This window comes from Mus pahari, chromosome 9 (genome assembly GCF_900095145.1).
Source record: "Mus pahari chromosome 9, PAHARI_EIJ_v1.1, whole genome shotgun sequence".
NCBI classification, from domain to species: Eukaryota; Metazoa; Chordata; class Mammalia; order Rodentia; family Muridae; genus Mus; species Mus pahari.
This window is the reverse complement of record NC_034598.1, coordinates 45,999,903-46,016,413: the sequence shown is the minus strand read 5'-3', so window position 1 is coordinate 46,016,413 and position 16,511 is coordinate 45,999,903. Positions and strand designations below refer to the sequence as shown.

The window sequence follows — 16,511 nt, the reverse complement described above, 5'->3', positions numbered from 1 at the left end:
GCGCCGCCCGCCCCCTGAAATACCCGCGGCGGCCGCCAGAAGCGCCGTGGCGCAATCGCGCGCGGGCGGGGCCGCTGACGGAGTGAAGCGGCGGCACCACAGCTCCTGCCCGGGCCTGGCCGGTGGGCGGCAGCGGGCCCGAGCGCCCCGGGGCGCGGCCCGACGGCATGAAGGACCTGGACGCCATCAAGCTCTTCGTGGGCCAGATCCCGCGCCACTTGCACGAACAGGACCTCAAGCCGCTATTTGAGCAGTTCGGCCGCATCTACGAGCTGACGGTGCTCAAGGACCCGCACACCGGCGTGCACAAAGGTGGGCACCGCTCCCCGCGTCCGCCTCTGTACCCCTGAGCCCCGCCTTCTGCACCCCCGAACCCGCCTCTGCACCCCAGCATCCTCCTGCAGCTCCGATCCCTTTCTGTACCCCTCTTTCTACACCTGCATCCCCCAACCCCTACACACCTCCCTGCACCTGAGCCTTCTAGATCCCTACCCCACACCCTTCCTCCTGCACCCCTGCATCCCAGCCCCCACTCACCTTCCCCTGCACCCTCCTCCGCCCCGGGGGTGCCGCTCACGATCCAGCTGCCCCCTCCTGTCCTCCTCCCCCTCTTCCTCCCTCCTCCCCACTCCCTCCTCCTCCATAGCTCTCCAGCTCTCCGTCATCTCCCTCCATCTCCCTCCTCTCCCCGGGCATCTTCCTCTCTTTCCCCCTCTCCCTCCCATTTCCATTCCCAGACCCCACACACACACTCCCACCCCGTGCCTAGAGTGCCAGGGACCCCAGCCTCCCAGTCCCCCCACCACCCTCCTTATTGCTTTCGGTCTTCCTGGCCCAGCTTGGAACTTCCCACCTCGGGATTGGGAATCCTGCTCACAAAGCCGGGCTAGCTCGGGCTGCAGCCAGGACACATGTCCAGGACCTGGGGCTGAGCGGTAACTACAAAGACGTGGGGGCGTGGGGAGGGGGATGAGGCTGGGGCCCAGGGGAACGGGGACACGAGCAGCCCTCCCTGGGTGATGCCATCTTCCTGGCCCCTTGCACCCACCCTGGGCTCAAGTGGAACCTGGCAGAGCCAGAGCTGAGGCCGAGACAATGAACGTGAGGTCCTCTGGACAGAACCCAGATCTTGGGTGCCGTGGTCGCGCTGGCAGGTGGCTAAAAAACCTGACTCTCCCTCCCTCCCATGGAGGTATCTGGGGGGACAGGGTCACTCTGCTCTGCTCCGTCCCAAGTCCTAGTATCTGAATCTAGCGGCTTCGATCAGCTCTCCTGACTGGTGTCGGGGACCCAAGGCTGAGAGCAGGGATCAGGATCTCCATCCTTAGCGGGATGCCAGGAGGGCCTTAGAGCGCCTGGGGTGGGGACTGGGGAGGGGGCTCATCTCCCTTGGGAATTCCAGACAGGAAACAGTTGTGAATGAGGGACCCATGATGGGACAGTGAGGGCTGGTGTGGATGTGGAGTTATTTTCTTTCTGGTAGATGTGGGGGGTCTGGGAGCCTTGGTTTTTAGGGATGTTGCTTGTGGGGTGGGATTGGGCAGCGGAGGGTCTCATTGGCAATGATGCTAGGGACTAGAGAAATAACAGCCTCCCAGGCCGCACCCAAGTGGGGAAGAGGGGGTCCCCAAGGCCAGCAAAGGCGTGGTCTAGGATCTTGACAGAAGTCTGTATTTGGAGGGCAGGGACACTGGTTCTTGCCTATCACCCCCAAACTTGGGATGCTTAGGCATCCTTGGCTACATTGCAAATTGAAGGCTAGCCTGGGCTACATGACAGCCTGGCTCAAGAAAAGTGTATTTGTTTGGGTTGTTGTGGTGTGACTGTCAGCCACACTGCCCCTCTTTGGGCTTCAGGCAAATGGAGACAGAATAAATGGAGTCTGTAGACCTGGGACACCCCCCCCCCGTCAATATCTCAATGGCTTTGTTTCTGGGGTACATCTTCGAGACAGCCCATAACAGCAGAGGTGGGGTCCCAGGACTAGGTCCCCAAGCGCTGAAAAGAGATGCAGAGAAGGGACAGGGGATGGAGAAGATGGGGTACATAGACCCTCTGTAACCCTCCCTGGAGCCATCCAGAGAATGGAGGCTCCCTCAGCCAGGGCTCAAGGTAGAGAACCTGGGGCTGACATTGGGGTCCTGTCCCCATTTCTAAGGGAGAACAAGTTACTAGCCCTACAGACCATATCCATTTTCATGTTAATGATGGCATTTGCCTTAGAGCTGCTCGCTCTGGGGGACTGTGCAGTAGGGGGAGGTGGGGGGGGGGCAGGCCAGGCCTGCCGTTACCATGGGAGCAGCAGCAGCTGTTGGTTACAGGAGGAAGTGACATGGAGCCTAGAAGTGACAAGCAGCCTTGGGGACACATGGACCTGCACAGGTGTGGAAGGAGCAGTTGTCCTGGACCACAGCAAGGTGTTTGCTTGAGACACTATGATGGCTTCAAGTGGGGGAGTATCTCGGTTTGTGCCTCAGTTTCCCTAGCTGCTTCTGAAGCACACATCTCAGAGAAAGCCACTGACTAGGGGTACAGGCTAGGAGGACACACGGCCTGGGCTCACAGAGTGAATTACATATGCTCTGATGCTTGGACTCCAGGCATTCTCAGGCAGGGGCAGAGAACAGCGACTGCAAAGGCCCAGAGGTGCAAGGCCCTGGGAGAGCTCGGCAGGGAGTAGACTGCTGTGTGCCAGAGGCAGGACACGGGCTGCACAGAAAGTGCCTGGGAAAGTAAACGGAGGTGAATGGTAGAGGGTGGATGGACAGATGGATAGATGGATGGATGGATGGATGGATGGATGGATGGATGGATGGATGGATGGATGGACAGACGAATGGATAGATGGACAGACAGACGGATGGATGGACGGACGGATGGATGGATGGGAGGACGGATGGATGGACGGATGGACAGAAGGATGGATGGAAAGGTGGATGGATGGATAGATGGACGGACGGACAGATGGATGGATGGATAGATGGATGGATAGATGGATGGGTGGGTGGATGGATGGATGGGTGGATGGATGATGGATGGACAGATGGATGGATGGGTAGATGGATGTGTAGATGGGTGGATAGATGGATGGATGGGTGGGAGGATGGACAGATAGGTGGGTGGAAGGTGATATCCCCAGAAAAACTGCCTCATGGAGATGTAATTATCAGCATACATTTTTCTGGGTAAACCTTGGAATGCTTGAGGTGGGGCCCATGCAGATGATGAGGGTTTTGGATGGTTGGGGGGTGGCATTGTTTTGTTTTGTTGTTGTTGTTGTTTGTCTGAAGAACGATGTTCCAGATTGATCACAGCCTATACTAAGATCCTGGGGCAGAAAGGAGCATGTGTTGGAGGAGCCAAGGGAGGCCTCAGGCAGGACTGTGGGTAGAGAGAGTCACTCTGTCCTAGAGCTCATGGGCGCCTCTGGTTGCTGCTTCAAGAAAGATTGATTGGAGGTGAGGGTGGGCTCGGGTGCAAGGGGAGGCCACCCATCTTGTCTTGTTTGATGGCAGGGCAGGGCCAGGTAGACTCACAGGAAACTGTTCTTGCCATGAGGTGAGTGTCCAGCTACTCTCTTGGTGGATGTCTGTGATCCCAGCGCTCAGGCAGCTGAGGATCATCAGTCCAGGTTAGCTTTGGCTACAGAGCTGGTCAAGAGCCCATTTCCAAAATAAGGTGGTAGGAGGCTCAGAGGCTTAGAGTGAATACTGCTCCCTTCAAAGACCCAGTACCCTCAGGTGACTGACAACTGCCTGCCACCTGGTGCCTTATGGATCCCAGCAGAGAACCAACACCAACCAAATGTCCCCTTCCCCACTCCCTCTAGCATGCCATGGCCCCATCCATCCATAGGACAATAATAAAATAATCTAAAAGTCTAAAAACAAAATAATGCTAATGTAGCCTCTTCAGCATTACAGAATGTTCTGAATCTCAGAAATCCTTCAGCCATCCATCACACCCAGTTTCCCCCACCCTTTCCCTCCCCATCCCTGCTAGGGTTGAAAGGCAGATATTTCCAACTTGCTGTGTGTCCTCAAAGAGGCTACTGTGCCTCTCTGAGCCTGGTTTCACTAAGTGCACCATGGAGGGGAGAGCAGAACAGCTGGTGTTGTTGTGACCAGTTGGGGGTATCTGATGAGGTCTAACCGCACCCCAGAAGCAAGTGCACAGCGCCACCTCCAGCCTGGGTGGGTAATTTGTGGTCGTTTGTTTAGATTTCTCCCTGGACAGCTTAAGCGACTCAAACACCCTCCATGGCTTCCTGGTGCCATGACTTTCATGGCTCCTGCTTGCTTGCCACTCTAGGCTCCTTCCACTTGTCTCCAGGATGACCTCAGCTCTAGGTGTCTGTCTCTGCCCCAGGGTCATCTGCATGGGGGGCACCCAAAAGCCACCCTTGAACTCTAGGCACAAGGAACATGGTGCGGGTGGGGGTGGGGGTGGGAGCGTCCAGCCAAGCCAGGCAGCCCCAGAGCACGTGCACGCAGAAGAGAACTGGGTGAGTTATGGCCCTTAGCTGAGTGTGAAGGGCCAATGTGAACCTCGGTCTTTTTGACTGCATGGCGGGACTTTCTCCACATTCTCCAAGGTTCCCAGATTTAAGGGGACCCAGGAACCTCTTAACACGCCCTCTATCTCCAAGTCTAAAAGGAGGCGCCCAGACGCGAAGGATGAGTTTTAAGTGAGGTGACAGCCCCAGAGTTGAGGTTCAGCCAGGAACCGTCCAGACCAGGGTGGCGGACGCGCTTCAGCACCGCGGACAGCGGCACCTTCCCCCGTGCCGGGGTTTCCCTCCGCCCAGAGCCCCCGCAGTAGGAGTGAGGGTGGGGGAAGCTTACAACTGCAGGAGGGAGAGTGTGGTTCTCTCTTTGCTCTCTGTGACAACCTTCCGCCCTGTTCTCCCTCCTCCATCTGTCCTCTTCTTCCTCTTCTTGGGTTTTTCCGGACAAGGTCTGTCATAAACTTTATGTAGGACCCGGTCTGCTGCCTGCACCTCCCAATTGCTGGGACCAATGGTGCCATGATTGTCAGGCAAGGGCAGATACAAAATGAGCTGGGCGTGGTGGTGTTGTGCCTTTAATCCCAGCACTCAGGAGGCAGAGGCAGGTGTACCCCTGAGTTCAGGCCAGCCTGGTACAGAGTGAGTTCCAGGACAGCCAGGCCTCTCTCCCGCTACCTGAGTGACATCCCCAGGCCAGCTCCTCTTGTTACCGCCACAACCTGGGGGAGCTCCAAGCTGTGTTCCCATCTTCTCAAAATGAAAATCGGTCCCCTTTGCCCTCTACCCACCACCTTTCCTCCTCCTGTGTGTGAATTTGTCAATGCTAATGACCTCAAGGACTCTGTAGTGCCCACCGTGCTCCTTTTGTGTCCAGCTTCCTTGGCTGAGCTTAGGACCCTGATACCCATCCCTTCATTCTGCGACAGAACACACAGCTTTCCTTTTCATGACTGTGTAATATCTCATCACATGGAAGACCACACCCCACGTGTCAATCATTTGTCCAACTGGTGACATTTCCATGGTTGCTGTTGTGGGTTCTGGCCCAACCACATCTGATTTGACTTTTCAGTTTGGGGTGTGTGGCCCATATCCTGAATGGGATGGGTAGGTTATGGGGGACCCCACGTGTAATTCTTCTGGTGCCCAGCCCAGCCCAGCTCAGCCTGGCCCAGCCCAGCCCAAGGGTTTGCTTAGCAGCCGCCTTTCAATCTTTACCCACATCTTTCACTCCGGAGCCCAAGGGGTCCTCCTGTCTACACCTTCCCAGTGCTTAGATCGCAAGAGTGCAACACCATCTCCCCAACTCAAAGTTCTGGCCCCTTACACTCACTCGAACACCCCATCCCCGCCTCCAGTCCTCAGCACACACAAATCCACTTCCTGTGTCTGGTTTCTCCTGTTCTGGAGTCCATACTGTGTGGCTTTTTGCTCTTAGCTCAGTGACCTCAAGGCCCCTTCATGCTGTGGGATGTCAGAGCCTCAGCCCTATTCATGGCTGAGTAATACTCCATAGTCCCTGGACCATGGTGGGAGTCTCCACCTCCCCCTGCCCCTGGGCTGCTCACCACCTTTGTGTCCATGGTGTTGGGACTGTCTCCTCAAATGCTCTTTCTCCCACCAGGCTGTGCCTTCCTCACATACTGCGCCAGGGACTCTGCTATCAAAGCTCAGACAGCCTTGCACGAGCAGAAGACCCTGCCAGGGGTGAGTGATCTGTGGGGCGGAGGGTACATTCTCAGCTATGGGGGAGTTAGGCTCAGTGTCCCTGTGCCCATGGTCACAGAAGGGTCATCAACATGAACATCTGTTGGATGCCTACTGTATGTTGGGCTCAGTGCTTCACAGAAGTGCTGTCTGTACACAGTACAAGCTGGCCTGATTGGAAATGTGCCTCACTGGCAGGCAGCTGTGCAAAGGCCCTGGGGTAGGGCAGTCCAGCATTGGAAGAATGTCAAGGAGACCCCTGTGGTTGGAGGAGAGAGAGAGAGAGAAAGAGAGAGAGAGAAGAGAAGAGAAGAGAGAAAAGAGAGAAAATAGCTTCATTCTGCTCCAACCGCTTCTTGCTGTGTGTCACTGAAATGGTCATTTGACCACTCTAGTCTCTGCTATCTGAAAGAACTTGCCCAGTCAGGGTGGGAAATGGAGAGAGGTGGTCAGATGGCTGGTGCCAAGGAAGGGCTCATGCTTTGGGAGAGACCAGAAACGGGATGGATGGATTTGGTGTTTGGCAGGATTTTAATAACAAAGCTGGGAACTTGAGAAAGAAAAGCTATTTAACAGAGAAACCCTGTCTCGAAAGACAAAAAAAAAAAAAAGAAAGAAAGAAAGAAAGAAAGAAAGAAAGAAAGAAAGAAAGAAAGAAAGAAAGAAAGAAAAGCTATTTAGCCCACAGTTCTGGGGTTTGAGGGCGTGGGCTGGCACTGCTATGGCTCTGGGGAACATCATCCATTCCTGTCCTGACCTTGTCCTGCTTCTGCCCAGGCTCCTGTGGAGATATGGTACCAGCCCTTGTCCCCTCCCCTGACCCCACCCCACCCCTGCCCTCATCTCTGCCCTCACCCCTGTCCCCACCCCTGCCCTTATCTCTGCCTTTACCCCTCCCTGTCTGGCTTTTCTTCTCCCCCAAGCAGGACAACGAGGACCCTTTTCCCACACAGTCAGGTTCCTAGTGCTCAGTAAGGGTGTGGTTGTGGGGCGGTTTCTAGTGAGGGAGGTGTCATCAATCCGTTCCTGTTGGCTGGGGGCAGTGTGGGAGGTCAGGAGGGAAGACCGTGTGGTTTTGGGCGTGTTGGTGGTGTAAGCACTAGGCGTGTAGAGGACAGATGTTGGGGACAGGTGTGGGGCATGGAATATGAAGACCAGGTGGGAGTGGGCCCTGTTGAGAAAGGAACCTAAGAGGTTCATTGGCGGACAGCTTAAAAGTGGGTCCTGTTCACGGTGCCTGTGCCCCTGGGACGGTGAGCAACATCTTCGGGCAAGTGTGGTCACGCTGAGTGACTTCTGGCATGGAGTCGGTAGAAGCCAGGGACTTGGCTCAGTACCCACTGAGAATGACCCAACCACGGGCTCACAACAGACCCTGCTTAGAACAGGAAGAAGTGGAGGATGTTCTGGAAAAACATTGATTTTTAAAAATGTAAGGCCATCCATGTCTGTTACCGGGAATTTTTGATGGAAACGTTAGAAGGAAGAAGTCCATATTAACACTAGATTTTCAGCGTGCAATCAATGCAGAGCAGCCTGAAGGAACACGCGTCCCTTCCGTCCTGCCAATGAACGTTTCCTGGTTTCTTGCATTTTCATAATTTTTGGCAGGATGATACATGTAGCCCAAGCCGGCTTGGAATACACAATCCCCCTGCCTCCACCTCCGTGCGGGGGGGGGGGGGATTTCAGCAGCCAGGGACTGATGGGAATCTTGGCTAACATAGGACAGTCACAGTCCTGAATTTGCCACAAGGAAAGTTTTCCCAGAATAATATCAGGTGTCAACGTCAAACCCACATTTCCAGACCTTAGGATGAACTGAAACTTGGGCTCCATCCTGCGCTCAGTGACCCACGTGTGGCTGCTCTGCGCCATTCTAGAATGTTCCTCGCTCCACCATAGGCCTGGTTGGTTCTGTCGGAGGACTCCACGTTCATGGCTCCGCAGATCATACTGAGTCCCTGAGGCCACAGGAGAACTGAACCAGCCAGGGGCGACAGGGAGATAGGCAGTCACAGCCTTGTGCAGATAAAACTTTATTAGAAACAACAGTGGGGCTGGAACAGGGCGGGGCCTGGCAGCACCCATTCAGGACCCCTCCCCGTACACACACACCTCCCGTGGGCCACACGGGAAATGTCCTCTGGCTGCTGGGACTAGGAAGTGAGGTGCTGACGTCATTTAATTCTGAGAAACTGACATAGTCCGGGAAGATCCTGAACGTCCTAGACTCTAGGAACTCTAGGACTCCAGCCGCCGGTGACACGGAAACCTTGATGTTCCAGGTCTTGCTTTGTTGGGATCTGCAGTTGGTGTCCAGTCACAGCTCCAGGCCTCAGTTTCCCCAGCCGTGCCTCCTCCACCCAGCAGACAGGAAGACTAAGGTTCAGAGAGAGAAGGCGACCTGCCTGAGGTCCCCAGACCTAAGCATCTACTCTCTGAGATCAATGGTCCGGTGTGTGGAGACCGGGGTCCCAGCCCATAACCTCCCTAAAAATCCGCAGGATCAGGGAGAGATTTGGCCTCGAAGAACCAGGCAGAGTGGCTCCTAGAACCCCTCTTTCCCCACAAACAGAGTCTTCCCGCGCTTTTTCCATCTATGTACTATTCTATAGCCCAGTAGAGGGGCTCATCCATCAGGTCTGAAGCTGAGGGTGCCGTGCTGTTTCTGGTCGGATCTAGGTGTCCACTGGCAAAGGGTCCGAAGACTGGGGGTGGGGGATCCATCTTCCTGGAGCACCCCTAAAGGCAGCAGCTTTGAAAGGGCGTGGGGAGGGCTGTTGGAGGGACGGGTCCTGCGAGCGAGTGATCAGGCTCTTGCTGGAGGCTTGGAATGCTGCAGTGAGACTGTCAGAGCAGCTGGAACTCTAGGGAGCCATAGCGGGGGTGCAGGATGGGTGCCGTGTCCAGGTGGGAGAGGACGGCCGGTGTCTTCTCTGGCTCTGGAATCTTCCGAAGGTAAAACTTAGCAACTGCAGAAGAACTCGGCACCGCCCCGGTTAGACCGGCTGAGATTATCCAGAGGTCTCAGTTTCCTCATCGTAACACACACGGCTCAGATATTCCTATCCCGGCTCAGAGATGAAATGGGTCCGGACATGACCTCCCACACCGAACTCCTACTGCTGCCTCAAAACCCGCCAAAGAATTTTCTCCACCGTGATCACGGGCAACTTCTTTTTTGTTATCCTACTTTTCGACACTACTAAGGGTCCTCCCTGGGGTCCCCTCAGATCTTACACAACCGGAATTGTGAAGCGTCGGTGTCCCGATGAATGTGAAGAGAAAGGGGGTGGGGAAGGGGGCGGAGATGGGAGCTGCAGAAGAAGCAGGGGGAGGGTGGGCACCTGCGCGGGACAGATTGGGGGCAGGAGGGTGGAGAGACCCAGCTCGGATGCGTGGCGGAGGCACGTGGTGTGGGCGCGGAGGGCGCTCCGTAGCCCCTTCTCTGTCACTGTGGGGTGGAGAGGGGATCCCGGGAGCGCGGGAGACTAAGGTCAGTGATGGGGTGATGGTGACAGAGCCGGTGTCCTCCCTCCTCCCCCCTTCCTCGTCTCTGAAAGATTATATTTAAATCTCTTTTGTGCGAGGCTAGATCTGAACTCGGAGGGGGCCCCCACAGAGGCGGTTTCCATGGTAGCAACAACTGCCAGCTTCCGCGGGGTGAATCAGCGTTGCCATGGCAACCCCATCTTCATCTACCCAAGGTGCTAGAGAGGATAGCGAGGAGGGGGAAGGCCGGCGGGGGCGTGTGGGTGGGGCCGCGGGGGGAATGAGAGGCTAGATCTGGGGGACCCCTCCCCTGCCTCTTCCCCCCACACCCCTCCTGGGCGCCGTGACCCCAGAAGCGGAACTATTCGGTTCAGATCGCCTACCCCCCACCCCAGGATGTGGTGTGGTACCCAGGTGCAGAGGGGATGGGGTGTGGGTGGGTGGGTTTGGGGGGATTTGTCCAGATGGGGGTCGGGGGGGCAGGTAGTGAGGTTCCCCGGGAGGGTCTCAGAAGAGGGGAGGGGTTCTCCCAATTGGGGCGAGAGAAGAAGGATTCCGGAAGGGGAGGGGCCCAAAGGAAGCAGAAGGAGAGGGGAGGGGTGTGGAGAGGGGTGGGAGTGAGGGTACGGCTGTAGAGAGGGGTGTGGAGAAGGGCGTGGGGGAGGGGTGGGGTTTGGGGATGGAGAGGGTTAGGGGAGGGAATGGGGAGTGAACTTGGAAGGGTGCTCATAGATGGGTGAGGACATTGAGGGACCCTCCGGAGCGAGCGGAGCGGGAAGAGGCTGAGGTGTGAGGGGGATGGGGTTGGGGGCGTCTGGCTCAGTCCGGGGACTGTCATTGTCAGGTGGGGACATGTGAGACAAGTTCCTGTTTGTTGAGCGGCTTCTCTGGCCCAGGGACCCAAAACAGGAGCTCAGGATGTCACAGGGCTGCGTGTGGAGGGCTAACCTGATCCGACTCTGGGGTAGAGACCCCAGTCCCGGCTCCTGGGCCCTCTTGGTTCCCTCCTTCCTTACCCCTAGCCTGATAGATTTTTCTTCCACATGGTGTCATTGAGGCCCCCTGTTTGGAGATAGACCGAGGCTTGAGTTCCCCCATGTGAGTCTCCCAGTCAGGTGGATGACTCGCTCCATCCAGGGCCATTGGAAGAGAAAACGAAAGCCCCTCAGATGCACGCCCCTTTCCAGGCTGTTATTGCCCCCATTAGCCCGTCCTTGGGGCCTGGGAGAGGGAGGCCTACCACTCGAAACCATTCCATTTGTTCGTGGTTCCCTGGGCTAGCAAAGGCTTCTTCAGACTTGAGTCTTCCTGGGACCCGTCCAGGGACTAGTGTGTGGAGAGCAGCGAGGGCTCTAGGCTCAGTTACCGCTTCCTTTCTACACTCTATGCTGGAGGGAGTCACTTAACCAAGTCCAGATGCAGGGGTCAGGAACAAACTGACTTTTTTTTTTTTTTTTTTTGCAAAGATTTATTTATTAGTATATGTTAAGTACACCATAACTATCTTCAGACACTCCAGAAGAGGGCGTCAGATCTCATTACGGAGGGTTGTGAGCCACTATGTGGTTCCTGGGATTTGAACTCAGGACCTCTGGAAGAGTAGTCATGCTCCTAACTGCTGAGCCATCTCTCCAGCCCCATAAACTGACTTCTTGAAGACAGACGTCCCAAGGTGACATTTGCACACAGGGCTCGGGGACATCAGGCCATTTTCAAAGACAGTCTGTCCTGTTGGGATAACTATCATTGGGTTCTGAAAGCTAAGAGTTTGCTGGCCGAGTCTCATTTGCACAGATGCTGAGCAGAGCTTAGAGACAGTGCCCGCGCCCCACTGTCCTCTGCCACACTGACCATGTCCCCCTTTCCACAGATGGCGCGGCCGATCCAGGTGAAGCCGGCAGACAGTGAGAACCGCGGAGGTAGTAGTAACCTCTCCGTGGCCGCGGGCCTCTGCAGCCTTAGGGGCGGGACTCCGTCCGGCTCCGACTGCTCCCCCAAACTTCAGATACCCCACACCTTTCCTGTACCCTCATGGGTGCCTGAAGGCTTGCAGACTTGGGGTGTGGGGATAGGTGTGGGCAAGGCGGTTGGGACCCTATCTATGTGTAGGAGCTCTGTAAAGCCAGCCTTGCTAGTCCCTGTCACTCTCCATCTTGCGCCCCGCCCCCAGCTCGCTCTTGCCCTGTCTCCTACTTCTGACTGTCCCCGATTTCCTGTCTCTTCTTTCCTGACGCCCCAAGCGTCTCTGCTGCCATTCATCCCTCCTTCCCTCTCACCCCAGTGAATGACAGACATCTGAGTATGGTTTCCCTAGTAACCTGGCTCTTATTCCTGGGCGACGGGGCAGCGGGGCGGCCTGAGCAAAGGTCCTGGGGCAGCGCGGGCCAGGGATGAGGGTCTGCAGGACCAGCGTGGGCTCAGCGGGGCCGTGGGCCGTGGCTCCGCCCACAGGGGACCGGAAGCTGTTCGTGGGCATGCTCAACAAGCAGCAGTCGGAGGAAGACGTGCTCAGGCTCTTCCAGCCCTTTGGCGTCATAGATGAGTGCACAGTGCTTCGAGGACCAGATGGCAGCAGCAAAGGTGACTGACAGGCGATGGGGGCGGAGCTTGGGGTGGGGCTTAGGGAGTGGCAGCAGGGGTCTGGGTTGAGCTTGGCACAGGTGCAGAGCAGTAGATTGCAGGAATAGCAGAATGGGATAGGACTGGAGGTGGACATAGCCAGTGGGAAGGGGTGGAGCAGGTGGGGTGGGTGTTTGTGGTTGGAGAGGGTGGGTGGGTGGGATTTGGGTGTGGGGAGGGGAGGGAGAGGGAGAGGAGGAACAGGGCTGGTTGCTGAGGAGTGGTCAGGTCTATGGGAGGGCAGGGTCAGCCCTGGCTCCTCCAGAGTGTCCACTCAGTGGGGCTGTTGTGTCCCCTGTAGATTGGCCCTACGGATTATGGCCCAAGTTCTTTCTATCCCCAAGCCTCTCAGTTTTTCTCTCTGTGTCTCAAGTTCTGTGTCTTCATGTGTCTGTCTGTCCATCTGTATGACTGAAAGGCTGACCAGTCCTGGCTCCATGTTGTATGACTCTGGAGGTGCGCCTGCCTTGGTGGACACCACATTGATGTGTCTGTCTGTCCATTTGACCAGCTTCCATGATTCACTAGGGCCCAGGACACTGTCTGTGCCCTGGAGGTCAGGGCTGGGGCCATTCAAACCTTTTCCTACTTGTTCTGATGGGACCTTCTTGGGGCCCAGGCTGCCTCTGAAAGTGTGTGTGACTACTGGGGTCTCAACATAGTTCCTGGATGCTGAACTGACTTCCTGTTGGCTGACCACATGAATGTACAGATGGATGGATGGATGGATGGATGGATGGATGGATGGATGGATGGATGGATGGATGGACTGGTGGGTGGATGGATGGATAGGTAGGTGGGTGGATGGATGGATGGATGAGTGGATGGATGGATGAGTGGATGGATGTATGGGTGGGTGGATGTATGTATGTGTGGATGAATGGATGTATGGGTGGGTGGACACATGGATGGATGGATGGATGACTGACTTCCTATTTAGCTGAATTAATGGCTGACATCTAAGTCTCTGGCCCTAGAAGATGTTGGTGTGTCCTATCTGTTCGGGCCATCTCGGTCCTATGTCTGTATAAATTCATGTCTGCTGTTGTCCATGAGTGGCAACCAAGGGCTTCTTCTCCCCTTTGCTCCCACCACTATATTCTTCAGTCCCTCACCTCCTCCTCCCTTCTCTCCCAGGCTGTGCCTTCGTGAAGTTTTCTTCCCACACAGAGGCCCAGGCTGCCATACATGCCTTGCATGGCAGCCAGACTATGCCGGTGAGTGAGAACTGCGCTTGGCTGTGGCAGGGCTGGGTACAAGTTGAGAGTGGGTGGGAGAGATGGGTGGTTTTGGCGTCTTCCCTTCATAGACTGCTTCAGACAGGAGGCCGGACGTGCAGCCCAGGCTGTGATCAGAGCTGTGTGTGACCAGACGCTGTCCTGGGGCAAGTGCAGTTCTTAGCTTGTGGCAGTAACACAGGCTGAGAAGCAGGGGCAGCAGTTGGATGATGTGTAGAGACTATGAACCCTGTTCTAGAGCAGCTGGGAGCCATGGTGGGCGAACAGAGTGAGGGGGGCTACCAGGCCATTTGCATAGGTCCTTCAGGTCAGGTCTGCCAGTGAACAAGGAACAGAAGGACGCCAAGAACCTGGAGGGGCTGAGCTCAGGTCCCCACCTGAAGGACAGGTGCTCATTGCAGAGACTGTAGAGAGATAATGAAGGGCGCTGGTGACCCATTTAGCCGAGGCAGGGTAGAGGACAGGTGTCCAATGTCCTAGGTATAGCATCACACACATAGGGCTGTCTTCTCCCCAGGGAGGGCCCCCAGGAGTCCGCATTACTGAAAGTAAATAAGTCCCTAGCCGAGAGCAGCAGTTGTCTCCCTAATGTGGCGGAGCTGGGTCAAGTCACCCCCAGGACCATCTTCCTCATGACTGGAACCAAGGAGCCGGTTGTCTGACGGAGGGGGGGTGCCTGGAAGGGCAAGACTACAAGGGGGTTTCTGCAAGCTAGGCTGGGAGCACTTGAGCCCAATTACCAGGGAGCACCTGGCTGAGCCCTGATCCTGCACTAACTCTGGATCCTAGGCCTTAACTCTTCATTGAGAGCTGTCTCCATGCTGCTTCCCAATCCTCCTGTGAGCCCCAGCTCCTGACTAAGTCCCTGAGCACGGGTGATTGGTCCACTGTCAGGTGCCATGTCCTACCCATTCGCTGGCCACAAGGCACCTCCACTGGTCCCACCTGTGGGTTGCATGGTGCCCCCCATCCTTCTCTGACCTCTGGATTTTCCCCCTGCCTTGAGGATATGGCTTCAGCTAGGAATCCCCCTGCCCGCCCCAATCTTTGTCCCAGACATGACCCTTGAACCTCCATGCCCCACTTATCACTGTGGCCGTGGCTACCTCCCAGACACTATGGCTGTTGTCACCACATGGCCAGGCCCAGGATGACAAGCCCTGTCACTGCTTGCATTGTCCTGGCTCTTGTGGATATGGAGTCAGACGAGACTGGCATGTTTGCTCTCATCCATGGGGGGCACTAGAGTCCTGACTACCCCGTCCTCCTACTCCAGTGACACGCCGTTCTTACAGGGAGCATCCTCCAGCCTGGTGGTCAAGTTTGCCGACACGGATAAAGAGCGGACACTGCGGCGTATGCAGCAGATGGTTGGCCAGCTGGGCATCCTGACGCCATCCCTCACCCTGCCCTTCAGCCCCTACAGTGCCTACGCCCAGGCTGTGAGTGGCCCCAGCACATGGAAGCTGAATGCAGACTGAGCTACAGGCCCAGGCTGAAAGCCCAGATCTTGATGGACAGCCCTAACCACAGCCACCCTCCCGACCTGGCCCAGCCTGATGGTGGGCAGAGTGCTCATGTCCCAACTGGCTGGAGCCTCGATCCCACTATACCTAAATCTGCATTCAGCCCATCTCTGGCTCCACCCTCATGGCTGACATCACCCCAGCTCCTGGCTCAGTCTTGACCATTGACTAACCCTAAGCTTAGCCTCAGTTTCTGCCATGTTCCTTTCCTAGGCAGGCCGGACCCCAATCTGGATGTAAATATCGAACCCTGTTTCTAACCCTAGCTCTGAGTCAAAGCTAGGCCTTGATCCTGTGCTGCACCAGGCCCTGTACCCCACACTGACCTCGGATCTCAGGCTGAGCCCTAATAGCCTGGCCGATCCCTGACCCCAGAGTGTACCTAACCGAAGTCTGAGCCTCAGTTTAGTCGGAGTCTAAGTCTAGACTGAGCCATTTTTTGGAAACCAAATGTTAATGTCTGCTGTACCCTGATCCCAAACCAAATGCTGATCTGGGGCTGAGCCCCTAACAGCTGACTGATTCTGAGACCCTCCCCCACCCAGCGCCCGACCCCGGTAGTACTGCTTCCGTTCACACCATCTCTGTCCTCAGCTCATGCAGCAACAGACAACAGTGTTGTCCACCTCCGGCAGCTACCTGAGCCCCGGTGTGGCCTTCCCTCCCTGCCACATTCAGCAGATTGGTGCCGTCAGCCTTAACGGTCTGCCTGCCACGCCCATCGCTCCTGCCTCTGGTGAGAGCCACTGCAGGGAAGTCTCAGGACAAGTGGGAACCGGCCATGTCTGCGCCCCCCGTTTCTGACCTCTCTCCCTCCTAGGGCTACACTCACCCCCACTGCTAGGCACTGCTGCTGTTCCTGGCCTGATGGCGCCCATTCCTAATGGCTTCCCCGGCGTCCTGCCCTTTCCCGGGAGTCACCCTGCCCTGGAGACTGTGTATGCCAATGGCCTTGTGCCCTACCCAGGTAATTGGGAGAGTGCTCCAGAGCCCAGGACAGTGTCTGGAGTGGGTCTGGTAACTGAGGAACATACCTAGGTTCCCACAGCCTTACACCATGTGTGTGGCAGGGCAGAACAAGGAGTAGCTAGGCAGGTGTGGGCACAGGAAACGGCTGAGGAGGGAGGCTACGTCACAAGCACACACTTGGCAGGTTGGTTCTGTGTTCAGATTCCAGTTCTAGCTGGTTTCTAAACTGGAAAATGGGACAGATGACATCAAAGGCTGGATGGGAGCAAGGATGGGAGCCAGTGTTAGGCACATGTCTCCTCTTGTGAGAGATGGAGGTCATACTGTGAGAGATGGAGGTCATACTGTGAGAGATGGAGGTCATACTGTGAGAGACGGAGGTCATACTGTGAGAGACGGAGGTCATACTGTGAGAGACGGAGGTCATACTGTGAGAGACGGAGGTCATAC

General features: G+C 56.2%; 1 protein-coding gene across 4 annotated transcripts in view; it reads left to right on the top strand.

Annotated features, from left to right (window-relative positions):
- Positions 1-63: 63 nt before the first annotated feature.
- Celf5 (CUGBP Elav-like family member 5) overlaps positions 64-16,511 on the top strand; it is a 23,999-nt gene continuing 7,551 nt past the window's right edge. The window contains exons 1-8 of one of the 4 annotated variants that reach the window (XM_021204640.2): positions 64-312; positions 6,132-6,214; positions 11,580-11,631; positions 12,161-12,289; positions 13,466-13,545; positions 14,862-15,008; positions 15,687-15,828; positions 15,913-16,059. In XM_021204640.2, coding sequence (XP_021060299.1) covers positions 168-312; positions 6,132-6,214; positions 11,580-11,631; positions 12,161-12,289; positions 13,466-13,545; positions 14,862-15,008; positions 15,687-15,828; positions 15,913-16,059 — 925 coding nt within the window. In that variant the 5' untranslated portion in view covers positions 64-167. Of the gene's footprint in view, positions 313-777; positions 936-6,131; positions 6,215-10,002; positions 10,124-11,579; positions 11,632-12,160; positions 12,290-13,465; positions 13,546-14,861; positions 15,009-15,686; positions 15,829-15,912; positions 16,060-16,511 lie in introns of those variants that run through there. The other 3 variants (XM_021204646.2, XM_029542143.1, XM_029542142.1) reach the window with 3 other exon arrangements.